Source organism: Parasteatoda tepidariorum, chromosome 1 (genome assembly GCF_982258835.1).
Source record: "Parasteatoda tepidariorum strain Cologne lab strain chromosome 1, Ptep-v5.0, whole genome shotgun sequence".
Lineage (NCBI taxonomy): Eukaryota > Metazoa > Arthropoda > Arachnida > Araneae > Theridiidae > Parasteatoda > Parasteatoda tepidariorum.
This window is the reverse complement of record NC_141755.1, coordinates 17,233,491-17,258,794: the sequence shown is the minus strand read 5'-3', so window position 1 is coordinate 17,258,794 and position 25,304 is coordinate 17,233,491. Positions and strand designations below refer to the sequence as shown.

The window sequence follows — 25,304 nt, the reverse complement described above, 5'->3', positions numbered from 1 at the left end:
TTCAAATGCCCTAAATGAAGTAAATTCATTTCTAGCCTTATGGGAATTAGCTGGAGGCACTGCCGGGTTTTTGGACAGTTTTTTTTCGTTTTAAAAAGTAAAAGCTTCTAAATTTTATTTTTTCCATTCATCATTCTTATATGCACGTTTTGTTTAATCTCTAACTTGTGCATATACGAATCTGAGTTTCTTAGTCTTCTCTACTTGATTGTATGATGTTGCGATTTAAAATTATCAAATCCATTCCAAACAATCAAATAATTTTTTTTAAATAAATTTTCTGTCGAAAAATTCCTTCGTTACATTCACTCAAATCCTTTTATTACAAATTAAACAAAATGTTAAATATTTCAATTAAAAATTGAATATTTTATCAAAAGTTTTTCTAAACGAACAATTTAAAAATAGCTTGAAAACATTTTAAAAATAGCATTTAGTACGTCTTATATATCCCGCATAATTTGTTAATGAACTATTTAAAAATTAAAAATGCTTGATTTTCCCTCAACTTTTAAAAATCCCTCTATTTTCCACATTATATATATTGCTTACTACCTTAATTTACATAGAAAACAATAAATTTTAAATTTATTGAAAATACTTTGTTAAAAACTATAATTTTTTATATTTATCTATAAATAACTTATGCCATAAAAATATGGTTACGCATTTCTTTCTGAAGATTTATACAAAATTCATTTTAATGAATTAAAAATTATATTCTTTTATCTCCTTGGGGTAATCAAGACAATCCATGGAGGTACAAATATTGTAGTTAACAAAGAAGATTTTTGTATGATGCGTTCGGTGTTTTCAAAATGCATTTAAAAAAAAAATCTTTCGTTTATTTAACATTTTTTAATTATTTCTCCACACTTTAATTTTCATATTTAAATACAGTTTTTATTGTTTATTCATCAGAATTTTTTTGCGAAGGTTTTTCCTCTTGCGCTAAATAATAATTAAAATGCTATTTTGAAAAATCGAAAGAATAGACTGAAAAGAAAATGAAATCTCGATGTAAAACTTTCGATTGAAGACCTATAATTAACTAATTTATACACAGATCATCGTAACATTTGAAGCAATAAGAAGAAAAAAAGCAGCTTCTAATCAATGAAACAAAACTTCCTTATTTAGCTAATTGGGAAACATATAGCGCTGCGCTGTTTAAGAGAGTATCAGTTAAATAACGTAGTGAAAGAAAATTATGTCAACAATTATAACATTTTTCATCAAACGCGTCTGAAGCTTTCCCTGTAATTACTTCAAGTAAATTTGACTAGATCATACAAGAAAAGAATATTTAAGATGGGAAGTAAGACCTGGCTACCCGGAAGTCCCACGACGGAAGTGGAAGTTTCTATGGTTACCGGGGAGAACCTTACCTTGCTGCTGCATCCCCGTTCAAATTCACGCAGACGCAATAAGCATTTTAGATACTTCTCAGTTTTACCGGAACCTCAAAAATAAATTTGTTTTCTAAAATCCACAGCTAGATTTATCAGAAATGAGAAAGTACCTTAACGATTTCCCGCGCATTTTTGTAAATATCGTCTGCTTTGTTATGACATCTTCAAGTGCGAGAGAGGGTACGAGTCGGTCACAGGTAGACATCTGAGTTATTTTGATATCGAATGATTGTTAATTTTAGAAGGATGACAGCTGGACTGGTATCCATGCGTTCTCAACGACCCCATCGAAGATGTTGCCTAGAAACCACCTAGGATTAGAGTTATGTGAGTCCTCGAACATTGGTTTGGAACGTTGAACTTTCCTTTCATTGAGAAAATTTGTTCTATTTTAGTTCACAATTGATAAGTATTTTGGACAGTTCGTAAACTAGAATGATATGAAAGCTATTTTAGCCGTCTTAATGAAAAGATATTTCAATGGTCTCTTATAACTTATTTCAGCACTTTTTAAAAACGATTGAAGAAACAGAGTATTTTGTTGTTATACCTATCAAGTTTTTCATAAATTGTTTCAAATTTGTAAGGTATCGAATTAATCTACGCCATATCAATATATTATATAGTCTTAATTAGCTCCAATTTCATTGTGTAATATTTAGGAAGGAGATATAAGTCAATGAATCATTTTTCAAGAATAGGTTCGTTTGAAGTGCAAGCGATTTCTTAAAAGATTTCGTGGAACAAATTTGTTTTGTAAAAAACGTCAATTGCTTGTTTACATAAGATTTGTTTTCAGAAAATCTATTAATCATTCTACAAAATAACTTTTGTTTACCGCAAAGATATTTCAATTATTCTTAAGCAACGTCATGAACTTCCTTTGAAAACAAATCAATATCATCAAAGTTGCGAAATTTTTTTATTGATTGTCACTGGCAAAGAATAGATTTTTTATTTTATTTTAGTTAAAAATTCATACTCAATCGAAAAGAAATACAGCTATTTATTATACTTGAATAATTACAAATAATTCCAATTTTACAACTAGCACAATTAAACTAATACTAACATAATCATTTACTAATAGTTGTAAAAATTATACATAATCATCTTCAGAGATAACAGTGTGATAATGGATTCCTACAGAAAGCGCCACCATTCTTTTAAAGAAACCCACAGATCACCTGGCCAACCAGTTAGAAGATTTTCTGTATGGTAAGTGTACATCAGTATCTTTTTATTTATTATCTTTTTTCTACGAGTTTTCAATTGGTCAAAAATCGTGGTCTGATGTAGCGCGCTACAAGTAGTGAAGCTATTCTCTACTCTATTATAGTCACTATTTTCTTTCGTAGTTTGTAGCGCAGTGAGCTACTTTTTTTTTAAAAAAAAAAGTAGTGTAGTGTGTAGTGCAATATGAAAAAACAGTAGTTTGTAGCTATTCCTGGCTACTACTTTTAACGTCAGTTTAATACAGAAAAAAAAAAGGTTCTAAAGCAGCAATTTTTTAGAATTTCATGCGTACAAATCTTCGCGAGCTCGTCATGGGTGCGATGAACATGCTCTCTACAGCTGCGACTGAGCGTTAATATGAATAACTTATTTAGAATCACTTATTTAGAATTATTTACGTAGAATTAAGTAAAACTAACATTTAAATTAGCTATTATGAAGAAAAGATAATTTATCACTTTGGTAATTCTTTCAGATGCAAATGTTCATTCGTGAAGCATTGATGCTATTTCAAAGGAAGGGAACCCATTTTCGATGTTATTTAATTTCTTTGAGGAAACAAAAAAGCATTTAAACACTTAAAAAAATTAAATTTTTTTAATATTTTCTATCATTTCTAAATTAAAAGTCGCTCTCGAAAAGGGTATAAGAAGCTGAAGGTTAAATGATCATTTTTGAAACAAAAGTGTTTTAGAAAAACAATCTGGTTCATGTAAACGAGAGAAATATCTCTTAATAATTCCTCAGGTTTAATATAAGCCAATTTTTTACTCAAAAACATTTTGAACATAAGTGTAAATTAAGTTCTCTACCAAATTACGCGTCTCTTTAAAGTAAGGAAGTAGTTACTATATTTGAAAGTAGTTTATAGTTACTAAATTTTAAGAAAAGTTGCTTCAGCAGTAGGTATTTTTATTTCATATTTGTAATAAAGTAGTTGTTGTAAATTATAAAAATTCTGCAGTTATTTCGGTCACTGGTCAAAAAGTGAATGAACTTCAAATTATGTATTTTGTAATGGTAGATTCTAAATAAGTAATGGGAAAGATAACTGATAACCATTCAAAATAGCTCATCTTAAGTTGTTATCGTTAAATCCAGGGTTGGCAAATAAAAAAAAAGTTTTTACTTCGTAGTAATACGAAGTCTCACTTTTCATAAGTCACCCTAACCTGATTTGATGAGTTGAAACACCAGTTTCTGCCTCATCCATCATATTTTTCAAGCTTGTTCCATACTGAATATCCCATCCCTAAATATTTAATTTTTTTTATTTTAGAAATTTAACGCTTTATCAAAGAAAAGGCTGTCAAAACAATTTTTTTTTCTAATTTATTGGCACTGAGTCTTTTTTAAAAAAATAAACTATTAGAGTTTTTCAAATTAGTTTTTTTTAAAAATGTATTGCCTCTATTTTATTTTTGGAAAATGAATTCTCTGTCAAACACGAGACTGGAGGCGAGAATTCTTTTTAATTTATGGTTATTGAAGCATTTTTGAAGAATTAATTTCAAGAAACTGATGAAACAGTTTTTTACTTTCTTTTATCAAGGCTCTAAGCTGTTTAGAGAAATAAACGTTTTGTCAAACATGAGTCTTCCACAAAAAATATTTTAAATTTATTTTTTCTTCTTTTTATCAAGGCTCTGAGACGCTTTTAGAGAATAAACCTTATGCCAGACAAGAGTCTTTTAAAAAAATATTTTTAATTTTCTGACTATAAATCAGAGGTATTCCATACAGCTGGAATACAAATGGTTTTTGATCGAAAGTATATTATTATAAATGAAGAATATATTTCGATGAAGTGTGTTACAAACATTTTGTGTGTGCTTTAAGCCTAATAAATTACTTCCTTACTATATATATATATATGCATGTATGTGTGTGTGTGGGGGTGTGTAATTTGCCTATTACAAAATGCATATCAATGAGAGTTCTATTTATATTAAACAGCGTGATAGAATGATTAATTTAAACCTGCTTTTCTGTAATTTTAAAATATATCTGAATTATTTTGAAAGTTTTCACAACTCATTATGCTTGTAATTTGATAATTCTTAAATTGAGAAAGTTTTTTTTCTTCAATAAAATTTAACGTATCTAAAATAGTATTTGAATAATAAATCTTTCCCAGGCAGTCCTTTAGAAATTTCAAAATTTTTAAAGATTTTATCTGTCTTCAAGAAATACCACTTGAAGTACATTATGTTATGTTTTCTGTACAGAATTAAATTAATAATCGGTTATCAGCATTTTTACCAAAAAAAATAAAAAATAAATAAGTCCCAAAAAAACCGAAAATGCCTTATAAAATTTTTTTAACGTGATTTCGAAAAAATGCTTTTTTTGTGTGATAATTGCGGATTGCAAAAAAACTACTCAATAGACTTTGATTGCGCTCTAGAAATTCGTAGAGAATTAATGTCATTATTGTTGGAGCCAACGAAAATTGTACCTTTTCCAAAATTTAAATTTTATGTACAATTAAATGCCAAAAAAGTCGACTTTTGTTATCTTTTTTCAAATGGACACCACTTTTAAGACATTTTTCAGATTTTTTTTTTTTTGGTTCTAACCATGGCTATACTCATATATAACCGTTAGTTTTTTGTCCCGTTTCAGATTATACGTTATGGAGATCGAGCAACGTCCACTTATCAGTGCTCAGCGTGCACTGCCATCACCGTCATTTTTAAATTTTAATTTATTTTATTTAATTAAATTTTAATTTACTTCGAGCTAGAAAAAAATTCTGAAAGAGTCGTGGTGGCTCAGGGGATATAGCGTCCCCCTAACAAATGCGGTGAAACGGGTTCGAATCCCAGCGGTAGCTGGTCGATACAAATTCTACACCCGGTTCGCACCGACCACAGTGCTCGCGTTAAGTATCCTCAGTGGTATACAATCACGGGCAAGAGTCCCCTTGCCACTAGGCTAACCGTGGGAGGTTTCCGTGGTTTTCCTCAACATGTAACGCAAATACCAGGATTGGGATTCTTCTCAATTGAGTTCAAAATTACAAAGCTACGGAGTTGAAAATTAGTGGTAGTTAACCCAAAATTGGATCGACTGCTCAAAGACGGTCCTAAAAAAAAAAGATAAAATGTAACTGAATAGGTGACGAAATGAAACAAGGAAATCCATTATATAACTTATCCTTTTAACTGACTGACAAAAATTTTCAAAATAAGACATAAATCGGACGGCCTCATGACAAGAAAACTCGTTGGTTCATTTTTCATTCAATATATCGCTCATTTTTCATTGCCAAGAGCGTGTTTATTCATGAACATTAATAGACTGCCGTTCAGAACTTCTCACTCGTCAACGGATTATCATTGCGAACGAAAATAATTTTTTAAAAGAATGCATTTCCATTTGAACTTTAAAATTAAATATTTAATTTCTCTATTTTATCTAGTGATTGAAATTCTAAGATTAAAATCCCAAACTATTAAATTAAATTATTTATGGAAACTGAAAACAATTAGAAAAAAGTATTAATTTTGGGTCATTATTACAACATGTTTTAGAAAATTACTGTTAGTTCTGTCAATATTATTTCCTGTTGATTAAAAAATAACGTCGACATTGAAATCACAACGTATCCGCTTCAAACAAGGAGAAACAAAACAGAACAAATAACCAGCTTAGATTTTTTAAATAAAATTATACTTCAGAAGGCACGCCATAGCCAGTTAACAGTGTAAGATTGATTTTAAAGTCAGCAATAACCTTTATCACAAGGCCTAACAAGGTTTAAAAATGATTAACAAATAAATCAGGGAAGCTTGAAACAATGTTAAATTTAACTATGTTAGTTACCGCGCTATGAGGTTCGCATTAAGCTTGCATAAACTAACCTTTAATATCGAGGTTGAGTCTGCCTTTACAAAACAATGCTAGAAAAACCTTTTGAAATCGAGAATGAATAATCATCCGCAAATCAAGAGTAGAAAGCGTTTTCAAACTGAGGATAAATTCACCTTCTCAAAGTTTACTTTAGATTTTATGACTATCTCTGAATCAAGATTTATTTACGCTGGCTTTTATATATATATTCTTTAACATTTTAAAAGTGAGTGCTGAGTGTTTGCCTGATCATTAAGTTCTCAAGACCAACAAAATGCTGCATTTGAGAGTCAGGCGAAAGCAAAAATTTAAAAAAAAGAAAGGAAAAAGCAAGTTTGCAGTAAAAGTTAGGAAATAATATTATTTTGGAAAGTTTTTTGATTCCCTTTATTCAACCTTTAAGAAAGCAAGCTTGGCATGTTTAAAAAAGGATTAGCTACTCAATCTTTCTATGCCAACCAAGTGAAAATGAAAATACAACGTTTTCAGTAAGGTTGCCTTCTATCTGATTGTGAACCAGAAATAAGGACATTCATAATTAGGACAAATATGACGTGCTGATTTTGAATGATATCCTGAACATATTGAATTTTAAAACGTTTGCTAGGATATCTTCTGAAAACAATTCATGAAATTTGTTAATATAGATAAATTTTTTTGTAAAATGAAATTAAATTTTTTGATTGGTAAATGAATTATTTCTTATGAATTATTTCCTTTATTGCCACAACCACAATAAAGTAGATCTAAAGTCTCCACTTCAACAAAATACTAGAAAATGTTTAAAAGAGACATTAGTAGTCAAATATGGGATTTTTTTCGATTTGTGAAAAAGTAAAAAATAAGTCGGTTTAAAAATTTACTTGAATTTTATAAACTGCAATTTATGCCTAAAATAAATCAAAATTTATTTCGAAAATAATAAATAATCCCTTCCGTTATGACCACGATTTTGGCCATTTGAAAAAAAAAGTGGGATACGATACGCTTTCATTTCTTTAATTTTATATTTGATTCTCATACCAGACTTTACTATCCATTATAATAAAAAATAAATCTTAGTTTTAAGATGATGAAATTAGCAGAAAGTGTAAAAAGTGTCAGTGTGCGTTTTATTAGTATGTCTTTATTAATTAATGTGTTTGCAGCCAATGAAATATCGGCTAAAATAATTTTTTTTTCCATTCTTAAAATTGGCAAGAATTTTACAGAAAATTATTATGCAATAACTGCGCAAAATTCTTTAAAAGTCAAAAACTGAAAAAAAAAAAAAAAAAACCATTTTCATACATATTTTTATTCCAGTACTTATACATATATTTTGTAAGTTTAACTGATTTTTGGCATCACCAGACTCCTACAGAAAGAGACAGAGGTTCTAAGGTTCGTGCCAAAATCACGGAAAAATCATAAATCTTCAATGCAAATATGAAACAACAGGGGAAAAAAACAAATATTATTTTTTAATAGAAAAATAGCCTTAATAGTTGAGCAAGTAACATCTCCTTTGTTTATATCTGGTGTTATTGCGTGTTAAAGTTTGAAAAATGACTTAAAATTCTAGATTATCACAGATTCAAAAAGTAAATAGTAAGATAATTTTAATTCAAATTTTAATTTCCATTCCAAGCTTTCGAATTTGATAATATAAATTAATATTAATCCTTTTAATATACGTATAAATTAACTCAATCAATTTCAGTTATACACGTAGAAGCATTACATTTTGTATTGATAGACTCCCCAGAATGATATAAGCACGTGCCCTCATAGTTACTGATCATTTCCTTTGCATCCCATTGCTTTCTGAGTTTAAATTTTAAAAAAAAACCTACATGGCCGCAATATCCGAAAATACTACAATCATTTAACAATTAACAATAACATATAACAATAATAAGTTATCGTTTAACAATAACTCACCATCTATCCCTATCTATAAAACCAGATATGTGGAAGAAAAAAAAACATAAAAATTATTTTAGGAAACAGAAAAATACCATTCTGCTTTCTAAAGTTATATGCCATACTAATAGCATTTGTGTTTAATGTTTTGTTCATACAATGAGAAAAAAAAAGTATCATCTAAATTACCAAAATATGGTGAAATTTACCGTGTTTCTGGCTTTGCAGAATACCAGCACGGATTTGATACCGAAGCGCTTTTTTAATGATTTTAGTAAAATTAACAATAAAATATAGTTTAAAATGTGCGATAAAATTTGTTAAATATGGTGAAATTCGGTAATTTTATCATGATGCATTAGAACATGGTATAAAATCATTTAAACGGTTAAATGTACTTCCAGTTTTGTATTTTTTATTAAATATGTTGTAATAAGAAATGTAATTTTGAAAACTACGATTTCCGGAAAAAATTTACCATTTGAACGGAAAAATTGCCAAATGAATAGTTTGAATATTATATATTTTGGTTTTACTAACCGGAATTATATTTTCTTTTCACGAGAAATGTTATTACTAAGGCCTGGATTTTGATGACATTTGCATTTTTTTGCATTTTTTGCATTTTTGGACATTTTTTGTCTTTTAGAGCATTTTTTTAGATTTATAGGGCATTTTTCTTGAAATTTTGGGGCGTATTTTGCATTTTAATGCATTTTTTAAAGTTTTCTGTTAATTTTTTACAATTTTTATTATTTTTTATCAATTTTCATTATTACACTGGCTTCCAAACAATAAAGAAAATCTATAGGATATTAACAGGTGAAGCAACATCTTTTCAAATTGAAGAAGAATTGTCAGTAAGTAAGACCGTCTTTTTCAAGTACGCACCTATAACATCAGTAGACGTTGAAAGAAGCTTTTGCAGGAATGAAAATTTACTTTCAGACAAGAGACGCTCGGTTACATTTCAAATTATCAAAAAACATTTAATAATCCAATGTAATTCTGATAATTAGTAATATTATGAGATGGAAGTTGTTATATCCATTAAAGTTTCTATACAAAATAAAAATATTTTGGAGTCAATATATTTTCCTTTTTTTTTTGTTATTTTAGGATATAAAACATATTTTTCAACCTTTAATGAGCGTAGAACAAGTATTGCATTGCTTTATATCTTTTAAATGACTCATAATAATTTTAAAGAGCAAAACATTTTTTTAATTCAATATTTTGAGGCATTTTTTGCTCAATTTTTGCACTTTTTAAGGGCATTTTTTGCACTTTTTAAGGGCATTAGTTGAGATTTTTTAGGTCATCAAAATCCGGGCTCTAGTTATTACTATACAGTACGGTAGTTTTACCATTATTTTTTCCCCGAGCACTCTCAACAAAATCGATGAGACACTTAACCACTATCTTGATTCATAATAATATTCAAATTTGCAGAAAACTTTTTAAAAAAAGATGTTAAATTAAACCTGGTTTCCGTTCAAATTAAAATATAATATCATTTAATCAAGTTTAAGAAATATGGTTAAATGGCTCAACTTACCATTTACATTAAGGTTGCAGCAATATTGAACGATGTATAAACCGGTACTTGCCCAGAAAGCATTGTAACCTTACGGCAACCTTTTGTCTCAATTTACTTTTTATTAACACGAAAATGTTTGTACTTAAAACCTTTTCTCAGTGAAACAAAAATATTGCAGTTTCAAACCTTTCATCCTAAAAGGATTAAAAATTATATTTTAAAGCTTTTTAAAAAGTATTGTTAGGAGCCTTAAGTATTGTCTAGAACTGGGCGATATAAGAGATTTTATATCGTGATGCATCGTCAGTTTTGCATCGCGATATAGCGATGTATCGCGATATAGTATTTTTGAATTTCATTTACTCGTAAGGCACAGAAAGTCGAATTTCTATCAAAACTTCATACTCAGATTGATTTAAATCAATTTAGGAATTTGAAGATATATATGTTTTGCTTAATAAAAATATTAATGTTATATTTTCTAAAAATGATCGAGCAAATAAAGAAAGATTAAAAATAAGTTTAGTTTAAAAAATAAGTAAAAGTAAGCTTAGTTTAAAAATAAGTAAGCTTAGTTTAAAAATAAATAATAAAAAAATAAATAAAATTGAATTTTATCTATATATTCACCTAACAATATAGAAAGCAAATTTAAAAAATAAGCTCGTTAAAAATTAATATTATTATTAATTTTTAACGATAATTAATGTTATTTGTATGCTGAAAACAAACTGCTAAATAAATTTGAAAAAAAAAAAAAAGCTTTTGAAACACTATTTTTTATTATTATTATTTCACATAAATAAGTTAAATTGAATTATTATCGAATTCTGAACGAAAAAGCAAAGTAAAGTTTAATTTCTTAAAAATAAAAACAAATTAATTATGATATTCGATGATATATTTAACTGACAATAGTGAAAGAAAATTAAAAAACACGATTTTACTCTTTAATAAAACGAAGCGGTAAATGACTAAAAAAAAAAAAATTAAAAAAAAGAAGTCGCAAACCTTATTAATTTTTTTGAATAAACAAAGTTGATTGATATATGTCCAAATTCAAAAGAGAAAAAATAAGTTTTGTTATAATTTTATTTATAAAAATAGAAGCAACTGAAGATTTATAATTGTAAAATCAGTTATAAAACCCCGTTAAATTATTAGAAGTTTTATCCAAAAAGTTTTTAATAAATTAAAATAAAGTAAAAAATTGCCTAACAAATTTAATTACTTTGTAATTTAATTCTTAATGGGCATCTTAAATTAGATTTCAGATTGTAATAAATTCAATAATGTAAAAAATTACTTAAACATATAATATCAAAATTAATTTTCACATTTAAAAATAATAAAAAAAGTTTTGTTTTAAAAAAATTTAACTAATTAATTAAGAAACACTTCTTTATATATTCTTTTCAAAAATAGTTTGCGTTCAGTACAAGGTAACAACGGCGATCACCAAGTCAGTCCCATTGAAAATAATTCTACAAGAAACGATATCAAGTCGCGACAAAGAAGAAAAAAACTATGAGGCGCGAAAACGAACATGCGAGATCACGATATATATTCTCAAAACTATGGTTCTGATTCTACCACTCATCAATCAGGGCCATTTCAACATAACGAAACGAACATCGTCTTCCACAGCCCGAGTTGGCATCAGAACGTAAGAGAAGATCCTTGCGTGTCTTGTATCGTTATATCGTTTTGTGTTCGTCTTCTTTACTCGACGGCTTAAATCAGATTTCTGATGCATCGCCTGGAACGAAAGACGCTGTATCGGTATATCGTTTTGTGTTCGTCTTCTTTACTCGACGGCTTAAATCAGATTTCTGATGCATCGCCTGGAACGAAAGACGCTGTATCGGTATATCGTTTTGTGTTTGTCTTCCTTACTCGACGGCTTAAATCAGATTTCTGATGCATCGCCCGAAACGAAAGTCGCTGTATCGACCTGCCTATAGGCGTTAAATCGATATGTCGCGATATATCGATTTATAGCTCAGTCCTAGTATTGTCACTTAGATCCTTAATGACGTTTTGGCTGACGTCACACTAGCGATAGGATCAAATTGCATCGTCCATTAAAATTTCATGACAAGGTGGATTTTAGTTGAGCATACAAGATATTGCGAAAAGAAACCTTATAATTACCTAGATTTAAGATTATTTTCACCTTGAGACTAGCTTTATTAAAGGATTTTTTCACACAGAAAAACCCTGAGTCAATCTCGATTAAAGGTTTTTATATAGAAGGTTGTTTTCCAAGGTTTTTGATTAGGGTAAAGTGCGTAGAATAGAGCAGATTGTCACAGATCTTGTTTTAAGGTTAGAAGGTTTACGCATGAACCACATTGCAAACATTTTTAGGTTAACATTGAAAAGTTTTGGCTGAGTGAAAATAAACCTTATTTTGCTATCTGGGTTGTTAATAAGACAAGTATTTTCTTTGTATATTCTAAATGAAATATCATAAATTTAGTTTTAAAATATGTGGCTGGGTGGCGCAGTTGGTTTGGCGTCAGCCTTCTGAGCCCAAGTCTGCGGGTTCGATCCCCGGCCCAGACACCGGATTTTTGGGATGCAGAAAATCCTCAGCGGCCATGTCGTATGATTATGCGGCATGTAAAAGATCCCTGGAGTGCCTTATTGGCTCTTGGCATTTCCGGCAAAATTAAATTCCTAGTGCACTTTAGCATCCAAATAGAGTCTCGGTGCTGCCATCTAGTGTGGCAGAAACTAGACGTCCAAATTAACATGACCAATGGTATCTCACCCATTGTGGTGGTCCTGAAAGAGTGGATACCACCTCTGGAGAACGCACTAGGTCTGCTCATAGGCAAGACCGATTGTGCAGCTCATTGGAAATAAAAAAAATAAAAAATTTTAAATATAGTTTGGCCTTATAAATGTTTTGAACACTCTTAAAAACTCGTTTGAAGGAAGAACTATACAATCATGAATCATAATAACGAGCAGATTTGCTGCAATCTACTTATGAAGGTGTTAAACTGGACAAAATTTGCATTCAAAATGAACCTGATACACCATTCTTTCGTGTTGTTCTCACAGTTATATTTTTAATTTGTTGTGAGAAAATTTCGAATAAAAAATGTTTTAAAAGGAAAGGTTAACATTAAGTTTTCAAAAAATATAATGGTATTCAAATATTATATTCAGAAATGAAATTACATTAAAAAATTATGTACCCGCTGTTAAGCACATAAGATAAAAATTGCTTGCGAAAGTTATCACGTTAATCTGCGAATGAAAAGCGTTGTTTTAGCGAAAACTCCATTTAATATTACTGAATGTATATTATATTTTTATTGCATATCAATGTGAAATTAAAAGATTATATGTTTTATGATTTTTAAATATGTTAATACAATCGAATTACATAAAAATTAAACAATTGCTCGAAAATGATACAACGAAGTTCCCCATTAAATAGGAATGAAAATATTAATATGTAATTTTGATTAAATAAAACGGAAGACCATCAAATAAAAATCGGCTGTGAAGCGCTGAACTTGATCAGGCAAATTTTTTTTCCAAAAATATAAAAATTTATTAAAGAAAACAATATTTTAATCTTAATTTCCTTACTTGTTTGAAATTGAAATTGAAAAATATAATTTGTTTTTTACTATTTAAAATGATATATACATTTCAAAATTAGATTCTCTTTTTTTTTCAACTGTAATAGTTGCATTTGAAACACATTTTGAGCTTAAACATAAATTATTCATCAAACTTTAATGTATCTATTCAACTCCACGTACGTGATACGTGGATGGAATCTTTTTAAATTTATAATTAAATATGAATATCCAATTTTTTCTAGCATACCAAATTTTCTGACTAGATTAATTGTTGATATTTTAGAATTGAATTTTCGATAACTTATTGTTTATTCATATTCATAAATTACAAAAAATATCAAAGTTTTTTGTGAATGAATAAAATATTCTCATTCTTCTTATGAAGAAAGAAATGAATAGCTAATAACAGCATTGTGTTTCTTCATTAATTAATTTTTTTAATTAATCCAGATTTGCCTAACACTTTAGCTGTAGTCCAAATATTAACAATTCCAGCTCCAAAATTTTTTTCAGTTTTATAATGAAAATTTAACATTGTACGGAAATTTTCTTATTAGTGTTATTATTATTATTACTGTTGTTGTTGTTGTTTCAACACCATCATTAATATTTCTTCGCATCTCATTCTCGTTTCTCTAGTATACACGCAATTTTAATATCAAAACTTTAATTTCAGTCACTCATGCAAAATTTTCATTTAAATTTTGAACAAGAAATTAATAAAAATCTCGTTTTATTTCAATTCTTGAAAATTAACATAGTAGGAGCATAAAAGAGAGTAAAAAGCAATTCTTATGTTCGATAATATTTTTAATTTTTTCAAATCAAAGTATTTTATTTTTATTTATTTATTTATTTGCACCGTGTTTATTTAAGGAAAAAAATCGCCTTGAATTTAAAAGTGCATCTTTCGCGTATAGATTAGGAATCGAAAAAGATTCCGTATGGCACACGAGGAGCATTATTTGTATGTGTGTGTGTAATTATTCAAAATAAAAGATTATAATAACATAGAAAGCGAAATAAAATTTTTAGTTGATTGGATTTCAAGAAGTTGAAAGTGGTTCCTTTTTAGCCCCTTAGAAGGCCTCACATAAGCAAGATAATGCAATTTTAAAAAAAATTTCTTGTTCCATCGGAAATATGTCAAGACAGATTATTTGTGAGGATGAGGAATCAAGAGAGGGAAAAGAAATCAGCTTGAGATTTGTTGTTTCATTCAGTTGTGCTGCCATCTACACAATTAACTAAAAAGAATTTCTTACATTTTAAAATATTGTTTACTTTTACTGCTAAATCAATATATATATATATATATATATATATATATATATATATATATATATATATATATATATATATATATATATATATATATATATATATATATAATTTTTTTTTTTTATTGTTAGTTGTTCTTACCTTGTTAAATTTTAAAACTATTCTTTTATTACACCATATATTAATTAATAAATATTTTAATTTATTAATAATTAAGATTTAATTTATTTAATTTTAGTTATACAATTGAAAAATGAATTATAAGAATCCTTACATATTGCTATAAATAAACTCAGAAATATAGGAATTAAAGATGATATAAATTTAATCAATATTTTCATTTTCAAAAAAATTTATTTTTCCTGCAAAGTCATTATTGCTAAACAATTCTATTTCAGTTTTTAAAATTTAAAGAAAATGGTAACATTTTGAAAATTCATATAAATGGTTGTGTTAGACAATTTGTTTATTTCAGAAATTCATTTCAAATATTAAAATTTTTCTAAAAAACTTTTAATCGATAAATATCACGCTGTTTTTTTATAACTAAATTTTTATTAGTGTATCAGGACTAGTATAATATAAATGAACTAGGCATCAGAATAAGTTTTTAAAAAAAATTAAAGAGAGAAAAACTAAAATATTTGATCATCAAAAAGTTATTTAAATACTCATTAGTTTTAATTACGAATTTACAGTTCCTTACAACAAAAGTATTATAAAAGAAATAATATTATAAATAATAAATATTCCGCTCAAACTGTTTTAGCAAAGCCTTTCTAGCAAAGCTCTGAGAATATTATAATTCTAATGCCTTCGCATAAGTTGAAAAATTACGAGTTACAGTATAAAACAAGTCATTGGTGAAATTTCTTAAATAATAATTTAAACAGGAAATAAAAATTTTAAATAAATTTGACCCTATTTTTATCTATAATGCTTATCATTAACTCATACAACTTTTCAAACCGGCACTTTTCATTACAGTTTATATTACTTATTTATTTTATTTATAATTATCAAAAAAATAATGAAATATTGTTGATATTTTTAATTTACTGTTAATTCATGGGTCCTAATCTGAAGCATGCTAACTAATTTTGTGCTGTGCAGGCAATAATTTAGATTACAAAATCGACAGAAAAGAACTTGCACTTATAACGTTCCTTTTTTGTCACTGTTACGAATATGAATTTTTGTTTCTCAAAATATGAAATATGGGTGAGGGCTAATCTGAATCTGGAGTAAATGTTTCCAATAGTTTCGTCTGGAGATTGGTTGAAAATTTAGACCTTTGAAAATCAATTTCCCTTTTTGCGTGTTTCGTCATATCTTTAAAAGATGCTGCTGCTTTTGGCAAGTGACATAAGATACAACAACAACAACAAAATAATTGTTGCACATTTATTCAGTAAATTTTAGGCAATTTTTTTAAGGAAAGCACACTAATTTTAATTATATTTTAGCTATTAATGACAGCTCTTTTGACATACTAATTTAGCTCTTAAAGACGAGCTACGAAGTTTGAACAATTTGACCGAATTCCCTCAAATTGTAGTTTTGTTATTTAAAATGACATACTCTTAAATTATGTAAAAGTTTAATGATATATTAAAAATGCTTAGAACGTAATAAATTTATTAGGAATACTAAATACAATTTTATATTTTGTAACAAATTATCTTTAGATAAACGAGTTTTATAATTGCCTGTAAAATGTTTTGATTGGATCAAATAATTCCAGAAATATGACGAAATACAAAATAATAAATAAATAAAATAAAAATATTATGAAAGGCGAACTATTAACCACTTTTTTTAACAAATCTTTTGGGTTCCTATTTTCCAGAGTACGTGGGTTTCTATTTTCCAGATGTTCCTATATTACAGAGATTTGGATTTCTTGAATTTCAATATAAGAAGGACAACAGTACCTCTAATATTGAAATTCAAAAAATCAAAATTTCACCGAAAAAAGGCATGTTTATTCAGAAAGATGCGTTTTGCGGTCTGGTTTTGTAACTTAAAGACCCGGCAAGGGAAAAAAAACTCGGGCAAACAATGTTTAGTATAACTTTATTAAAAATAAATAAATTAACAAAATATAACAAATAATGATAACAGTAGACTTTTACTAATAAATAAATGTAATTGGTTTCAACGTAGCCGCCTTTTGCAGAGATGCAGAGGCGCAAACGTTTCTTGAAGTTATCAGAAATAGGCCACAAGTCTTCTTTCTTCAATCAATCGCATTCAAGCTGTAACTGTGGTCGGGGTGTGGTCACCCTTGACTCCGAAATGGACCATGTACTGTAATTCATAGCATTGAAATCTGGCGAGTAGGGTGGCCATTATCATGATATCGTCTCTGGAAAATGCGCTTTCCTGCGAGCGTTCTATTTACGTTTCTGAAGTGCTTTTGGCCCACTGACGATCCACTGATGGCCCACTGATTTCGACGTCCTCATCTTCAAAAACCTGAGGTGTTATGCCGCAAGTCCAAATTCCGCAGAATCCTATCGTTCTAAGAGTTAAGAGCTTGTTGGACGCGGTAAAGCGCTTTTAATTAGTGAAAAGAAATCTCTTCCAGCACTGACATGCGGCCCATTGGGGAAAATTTAGGTAAGCGTTTGCTCCGCTGTAAAAGACGGCAATTTAGAAACCAATTAAATTGATTTGTTAATAAAAGTATATTGTTGTTATGATTTGGTATATTTTTAATATGCTTACTTTTAATTAATAGAGTTATTTTTAATAGAGTTATATTAAAAATAGTTTGTCTGTTTTTTTTTTTTTTTTTTTGCCCTGTATTTAAAGTTAAGCTCTTTCTCGAAGAATTTTTATTAAGCATATTTTTCATACTTTATTCATTATTTTGTATTAACTTAGGCGAAACAAACAGGAGAGACAAACATGATATATAGCGATTTAATAATTTTTCGTTTATGAAATATAGCGTCGGATACCGGTGTCTCTTTCGGCTTTAAAGGTAAAATTTTCCAAACCATAATTTTTCAAAATTGCACTTATTTGCCGTTAGTTAGAATTAAGAGAAACAGTTATTCATCATTGAAATTTTTTTTAATTTGCGAAATCAATTATTGATAAATCTTTGAATGTGAATGAAAAAAAATTCAAAATAATACTTTTTTTCGGATTTTATATTTTAGTACAATTATAATTCCAGTAATCGAGTACAATTGTTTCAGTAACTATTAGTCTGCCTTTTGTAATTAAAAAATACAAAAATATGTTTTTACTTAAAATATGTTGTTTAATAAGGAAAAAAAATGTAGGGAAAACAGCTTTGGCTATATTGATACAATATTAGAAAGCGCTCTTTTTTGTGGATATAATCGCGTGAGCTGATGAAAAGATCATATCTTTTATTTTCCGGATTTTTTTGAAATTTTTGTCCTTTTTTTGGATTGTTTTTTTCCTGTTTCTTGTTGTTTTTATTTTTATTATTATTTTTCTTTTTTTTCCCTCTTCTTTCATAGTTCTGTAATTTTTCCCTTGTTTTCTCTTCATTCTGAACTTATTTATGAGTTTTTTTTTACTTGCAGCTTATGCGCAATAAATAAAACTTACTGTTTTTCTTAATTTTCATCGTGTTTTTTGTATTTATTCATTATGCTATATATATAGACGCCGGTGTTCCATCTGCGTCAAAGGGTTAAGATTTCATCTTAGTACGTAAAAATCCAATCACCAGACCGAAAGATATTAAATTGTTCAGTTTTCTCCCCGCACTGTAAGGGTAAATCAATCCAAAAGTATCTAAATATAGGCGTCAAATGATCTTCTGGATTTGTGGAAAAATGTGAGCAAATAACGTCAAATAGAGTCATAAAATGAAATGCAGTAGTTGTGAAAAACTTGAGAGTGCACAAATCGAAGTCCTGTGTATTGTTTTATTCTCTTTTCATAAAGGTCTCTCAAATATCGAACACGGTTTTTGCAACTAACCACATTTGAAGGTAATTAACGCGTTGATTGGTAGAGTTTGGAACAGGCACATATAAATTTTTAGAATAGTCGTTTCAGGTAAAGCAGCTTGAAAATGATGTATATTTTTCCTTGGGATGTGATTTTCGTTTGCTTAAAACCACATAAGAAAGAATACAAGTAAGTTACGATTTGCGTTAAATATCTTTTAAGGTTGATACACTTATAGCTTGTATAGTACATAACTCGTGAAATTATCTACAATAATACACATAAGTTAATAAGTATTTTTACTACACAGTAAAAAATTTCGCATTTCCAGATAATGCACTTCGAGGGCATCATATGTAAAATCCATTTGACCGTAAAATCCATTTTTACCGTGAAGTATTACATCGTAATTTTGACAGTAATATTCAGTTAATTAGAGTCATTCAGTGATTTTACAGTAGTTATTATTGAAAGAAAATTACGGTATAACAGACTTTTTTTTGTTCCGTAACATGTTCTGGTAAAAATGGATTTTACGGTAAAAAGTATCGGCACCCTGAGTGCTTGTATTTTTTACTGTAATTTACCCGGTAATATAAATAATACCCAGTAGTATAAAATTTATTAAATAGACAATAAAAATTTTGTTAGTTGATTTTTGAGAACAGTCGAAGCTCTACAAAAAGGGCAAATAGCAAATTACAATGATAGTTTTTTGATTGCTGTAGTATTCAGATAATTAATATTATTTTGGAAATTATTTATGTATATGATTATTTTTATTTCTTGTCTTTTTGAACTTAATGTTGCCACAAAATCAGGTTTATTTTAAAAATTTCTTGTAATGGTCAAGGAATTTATAGCATTTGTGAAGGAACCTTCTCATCAGTTCTATCTAATTTTCAGAACAAATACGGTTTCAGTTCAAATATTTATCTAACTTTTTATTGATAAAAGCTGTAGTTCGTTTTAAAGATAGAGTTAAAACTATTAAGAAATAACCGCATTTTTACCATCCCGTGTTTTTATCTTCGATAGCTTACAAAATAAATTGTTTAATTGAGAAAAGAATCATACCTTTATACTATTTGATATAAGTTAAAAAAAATACATGCTCTTTTTTATCCAGTTCATAAAAATAAGAACGATTTCAAAGATTAATTCTACGCCTAGAAAAAAGTTTGGCCAAAACTGTCAGAATATTGAAAAATTTACCTTTTTCTGGCTCAATAGGAACATCAAAAATCCTTGTAGTTTTTATCGAAGCAGCTTTGGTAATGATTTTGATAAAACTAACAATAAAATATGGCTTTCTAATGTGAGATAAAAGTTTATCATGATACCTTAGAGCATGGCATAAAAATCGTTTTTTCGATTCAATTTACTTTTTTGTAATTTTCATTAAATGTCTGGAAATAGGAACTATAATTTTGAAAATCAGAATTTCTGGTAAACTGTAAAAATATGAACGGAAACATTAACAAATAAATGGTTTAAATACCGTATAGTTCAGTTTTATTAAGCAGAATTATGTTTTTTTAACCAGAAATGTCATTGCAATATATTGCGGTAATTTTACTAGAATTTTAAAAATGAAGATAGTTTAAGGAATAAATAAAGCTGAATAAATTATTTTAAACACAGCTACAGTATGACTTGAACTAAAAATGCAGTTTCATACTTCAGACGCGAATGCTATTTTTTCAAAATGTTTAACTATTTCTTAAAAAATTCTAGTCTTTTTCTTAACTTTTTGAATAGTTTCAACATCAGCAGTCATTACTTAGTTACTATGATTAAACCAAATACATTTAAAACAAGTATAACAGAAAATCTTTTATTTTTATATTACACTGTTCAATTTTATAAGAGTGTTCACAAATAGAATATACTGGTCGAAATTTTATAGCATGTTGGACCACAATTATTTAAAAAATCTACAAGCTATATATGGTGCAAAGTTGAACTGTATAATTTTACTTCCGAAATTGATGGCGAAATTGACTGTGGTTCCACTTGAATGGAAATATGTTTCAGCTTAACACCTTATTATTTTAACTACTTTTCACCGCGTTATCGAACGAAATGCCGATATTTTGGATCAATATTGTAATGATTTTTCTAGAAGTATTGAGGGGAGGTATTCGTAATTTACTGGCATTCAATTTTTGATGGAATCACAGGTACTTTACTCATTCATTACCTTTTTATTTAAAAAAAAAACTCGTGAATTTCCTTTTGATGCCTGCCTACGTTTATGCATTGTAATAAAATTTTGGTGTATAGTTGTCGCTACTATTAGTGTTGAAGTCAGCCTTAATTTTTTTACAGTGCACGTAGTCACACTTTTATTTACTTTTTCTCTGTTACAAATTTATTTATTTATTCATTTTTTGTTTGTTTATTTACTGAGAGCGCATTTGTTTTTGCGCATTCGAATCAATTTAAGGCAAAAAAAACATTTCGCTTTAAAAACAAGCAAATTTTTAGCAAAATATTCCCATTAAATTTTTCGAAATTTTTTTATTTTGTCAATTTTTTGATATTTCTTGCACGATATAACTACAGTTTGATGTTTAAAATTGCAATTAGATTATCCCAAAAACTTAAATGGCAACAACTATACATCAAATTCTCTTGCGGTGTATACATTTCACAGAATAAAAAATAAAAATTATAACATCCAAAGAAATTAAAGGAGCAGTTTTATTGTTTTATTATAACTTTTAAGAAATATGTTTTTTCCCGTATTTACTTCATATTAAAAAAATCAATTGTGTTGGAATTGAGCCCGATTTTTGTTCGATTTTTCCATTCTACAAAAGATTCCTAATATTTATTGAAACGGAAGCAATTTTTTTTAGTTATTGTTGTTATACATTATATACTAGTTAACTTAAGTTTGTCTGTCTACCTGTTATTCGCTTTTCAAAAACAAGGTAAATAATATAGTTGACTTATTTTGTAGTTACTAACGGTTTTTTATTGTTTTATCACCTTTCACTGTTTCGAAAGCAAAATGCCCTGGAGACCTTATGGTTAGAAAAATAATTAGATTCTGATACTTTATTATTAAACTAAGTCACAGCTTTTAAAATGAATGCACTCAGAAACTTTTACTTTAGGAATACTGAAAAATAAAAATAAAATAAAGGCACACACCTTAAAAGCATACGTAAGAATTATTCGGGCATTTTAATGAATTCTCGATGCTAGTCAATTCAAATAATTTTTAAAAAAATTAAGTAATACTATAGTCCTGTACAACTCTAATTCCAGATTTTGTTTTCTATGCTTCGAGATGAAAGTCTGGTTAAAAGGAGATTAAAATTTTTTTATCTCTTAAGACTCTTAACTCTTAAGAATAAAATATTTTAGAAAAATATTTTCTGAAGTATTCGCATGGCATGAGATTTTCTGATTTAAAGATAAAACTGTAATCAAAGCGATAACATAATTATAATAAATAACTGCGTATGTTTTCTTTTTTTTTTTCTCTTTTTTTTTTTTTTTTTGTTAGGCAATATTTCTGATATAAATAAGAGTTTTCACCCCCTTTTCGCTCCGATCACCAACACCAAGTGATTGCTTCGCATTTATCATTCCTTCTCTCTTAAAAGTCGATATTTTCTAGAAAAATAACGATCATTTTGTTAAAAAATTACATAATTGCTATAATTGCGTGAAGAACATTTTGTTAATATGTTAAATCTAACAAAATGAACTATTACCTGAATTAGAAAAATTATCAACTGCATTTGAAAAAAAAATTTAACTTATGAATACAAAATGCGTGACACAATAGAAGGAAATTAATTTTACTTTTATAATTTTATGCTAAGTAATTTTACGTCTTAGAATTATAACAGATCAAATAGGCAACGATACTTCATTGAATTAAGTTTTTTAATACACTTTTTTTAAAAAAAAAAATTCAGTATAAATGTTAAAATTTATAACTGGTAATATTTAATCTTTCCGTTATTATTTTGGACACTATTCATTCACTAGTTTATAAGGTAAAGATCTCGAGAGAGATAAATATGTAAATTAATTATCAAATTTTAAGATTCTTTATTCCATCAACGGTATTCCATCGATTGAATTCCCTGTACATTTTTTTTCTTTACACCATAATGTAAAGATTATAAGTCTCATACGCTTTGCTAAGCAAAATTCTATGTGACATAAAGTTGAACACCCAAAATATCTACGACTCTTACAATTTTTCAATATAAAGATATTTTATTTTATTAAATAACCGCCATTTAACAGTCAACCTAATTCTGAGTTCACTACTATCAATATTCAACTCCATATCCTTGTTGTTTTGAATCCGAGCTAGAAGACAAGGGAACTTCTAAATCAAGCTTTGCGAAAAACTACCTTTCGTGGAGGCCTCTTTGATAGAACGAACCCGCATGGAGAGGAAAACCGCGAAAACATTCCACTGTTAGCCTAACGGCAAGGTGATTCTAAATATAGAGATTTTTTTCCCCGTGTTCTTAACTTATGTGAAATAACATCTTTGTTTTAGCAGTTTGCAAAGAGCTGGGATTTTCACATAGTCTAACACATATTCATCAAATATTAAAAAACATAAATTACTTTTAAATTTAAAAATACTTCTAAAAAAATAACTAACTTATGTAAATATAACTAAAATTTCACTGTTGAAAAGGAGATAAAAGAAAGAATTTTATGGTCGTGAAAAATATCTATTCCATTAAAGAAAACAAAATATGCTGCAGTTATAAGTATGTTTTTCACGTAAGTCATTGCATCTTACATTAATAAAAAATTTTATTAAGTAATATTTTTTTTTCAAATGCACATAAACAATCAAAAACCTTCCTTGAAAACATAGTGCGACGTAATAAGTGCTTTTTCTTTTGAGTATAGAGAAATTTACAACACCCATTTCAATAATCTATGTTCTAACAATTCCAAAAATCACACAAATATACCAAACGACATTTTGAATAAAAGCAATATTTTTAAATTATGAAGATGATAAAATAACTACCAAGGAAAACTACACTAGCGTCGCTTGCAACTTGAGTTAATTTCTATATACAAAATGACTTGAAGGTTAAGAGTTAAGATGTGATAAAAAAATATGTCTATTTTTCTGTGGTTTTTATTAATATTAAATTTAAAAGTCTCTAAGTGATGACGAAAAAATTGAGAAGAATGATCGACTTTCGTCAAACGCGTAATATAACTTCATTAGGTTCTGGAAAATACGAAGAAAAAAAAACTTTAGGCGAAGCTATTTTTTTTAATGGAACAAAAAATTCTCTTCACTTTCTACTAAAATAGGAATTTGTCAAGTAGATAATGTTCCGAAGAATATTATCATCACCATCAATGGCCCGACAGCCCAGGGTGGGCCTTGGCCTTCTCAAGACGTTTTTTCCAGACTTACCTTCTTTTTTTGCCAGTGTTTTCCAATTTTTAGTTTTCAAGACTAAAAGGTCCTTCTCTAAGCCATCTATCCATCTCAAATTTGGCCTGCCTCTTTTTCTTGTGCCAACTGGTCTGGCATTGAAAACTCTTTTTGTGGTACGGTCTTCATCCATTCTGATAACGTGGCCTGCCCATTTAATTCTTTGTCGTTTAATAAAGTTAATAATGTCAGGTTCATTATATGAGTAATAAAGCTCTAGATTTGATCTTCTAAGCAAGCCACACACCATTATTTTTTTTTAATTCCTCCAAAAATACTTCTCAAGACCTTTCTCTCAAAGGTATCTAACATAGCCTCATCCGTACAAGATAGGGTCCAGGTTTCACAGGCAATTGTTAAAATTGATCTTAAAAGAGATTTATAGCATAAAACCTTTGTTTTATTATTATATATTTTGCTTTCCGAAGAATATCACTTGATTAAAAAACTTAGTTCACTATAAAAAAATGTACAGATTGAAAATAAAACAGTCGACATTCAAGATCTCAAAAATATGAGCCCCTTTTCAAGACTTGCCGGACGTAAATGAGAAGAAAGAGAAGTGATTTGAAATGTTGTTGAAAGTTGAAAACTAATATCGTAAACAACATTAGTTTCTACAATTGTTAACGACATTTGATCCTCACCACGTAGAAATGCATTTTACTCTGATTTGCTCCTCTCAGCAATATTAACCTCCCAGTACTCTGTAAATAAAAGGGCTCCTCAAATTTGTACAAAATTGAGTCAAAATAGCTCCGAAAGAAATAATAATCAAATTTGAAAACTTCATGTTTTAAAAATTGAAACATGTATTCATGTTTTAGCAAAATGAAGTCTCTGAAGTTATGTGGAGGAAGAAACGAGTGAGAAAGATGCTCATTGACTGACGGCTGGATTTGAACCGAAGACCCTCGAGTTTCGTAGTAATTTTAACCACTATAGTTGTACATTTCAGGCTAAGGAGAGTCAGAAAGATTTATATAGTGGTCGCCGCAATGGCACACCATGACTTACTGATTTCCAATTTCAATAGCACAAAGCACTGTGAGCCAGAAGGCCATGATCCTTGGCCAAAAGTT

At 28.3% G+C, this 25,304-nt stretch overlaps 1 protein-coding gene across 2 annotated transcripts in view; it reads left to right on the top strand.

The window, feature by feature from the left end:
* Positions 1-1,394: 1,394 nt before the first annotated feature.
* The window catches only part of LOC107441590 (rap guanine nucleotide exchange factor 2), a 146,940-nt gene continuing 123,030 nt past the window's right edge, over positions 1,395-25,304 (top strand). Inside the window, exon 1 of one of the 2 annotated variants that reach the window (XM_087159763.1) lies at positions 1,395-2,630. In XM_087159763.1, the coding sequence (XP_087015889.1) occupies positions 2,548-2,630 (83 nt within the window). In that variant the 5' untranslated portion in view covers positions 1,395-2,547. Of the gene's footprint in view, positions 2,631-18,721; positions 18,963-25,304 lie in introns of those variants that run through there. The other variant, XM_087159767.1, reaches the window with a different exon arrangement.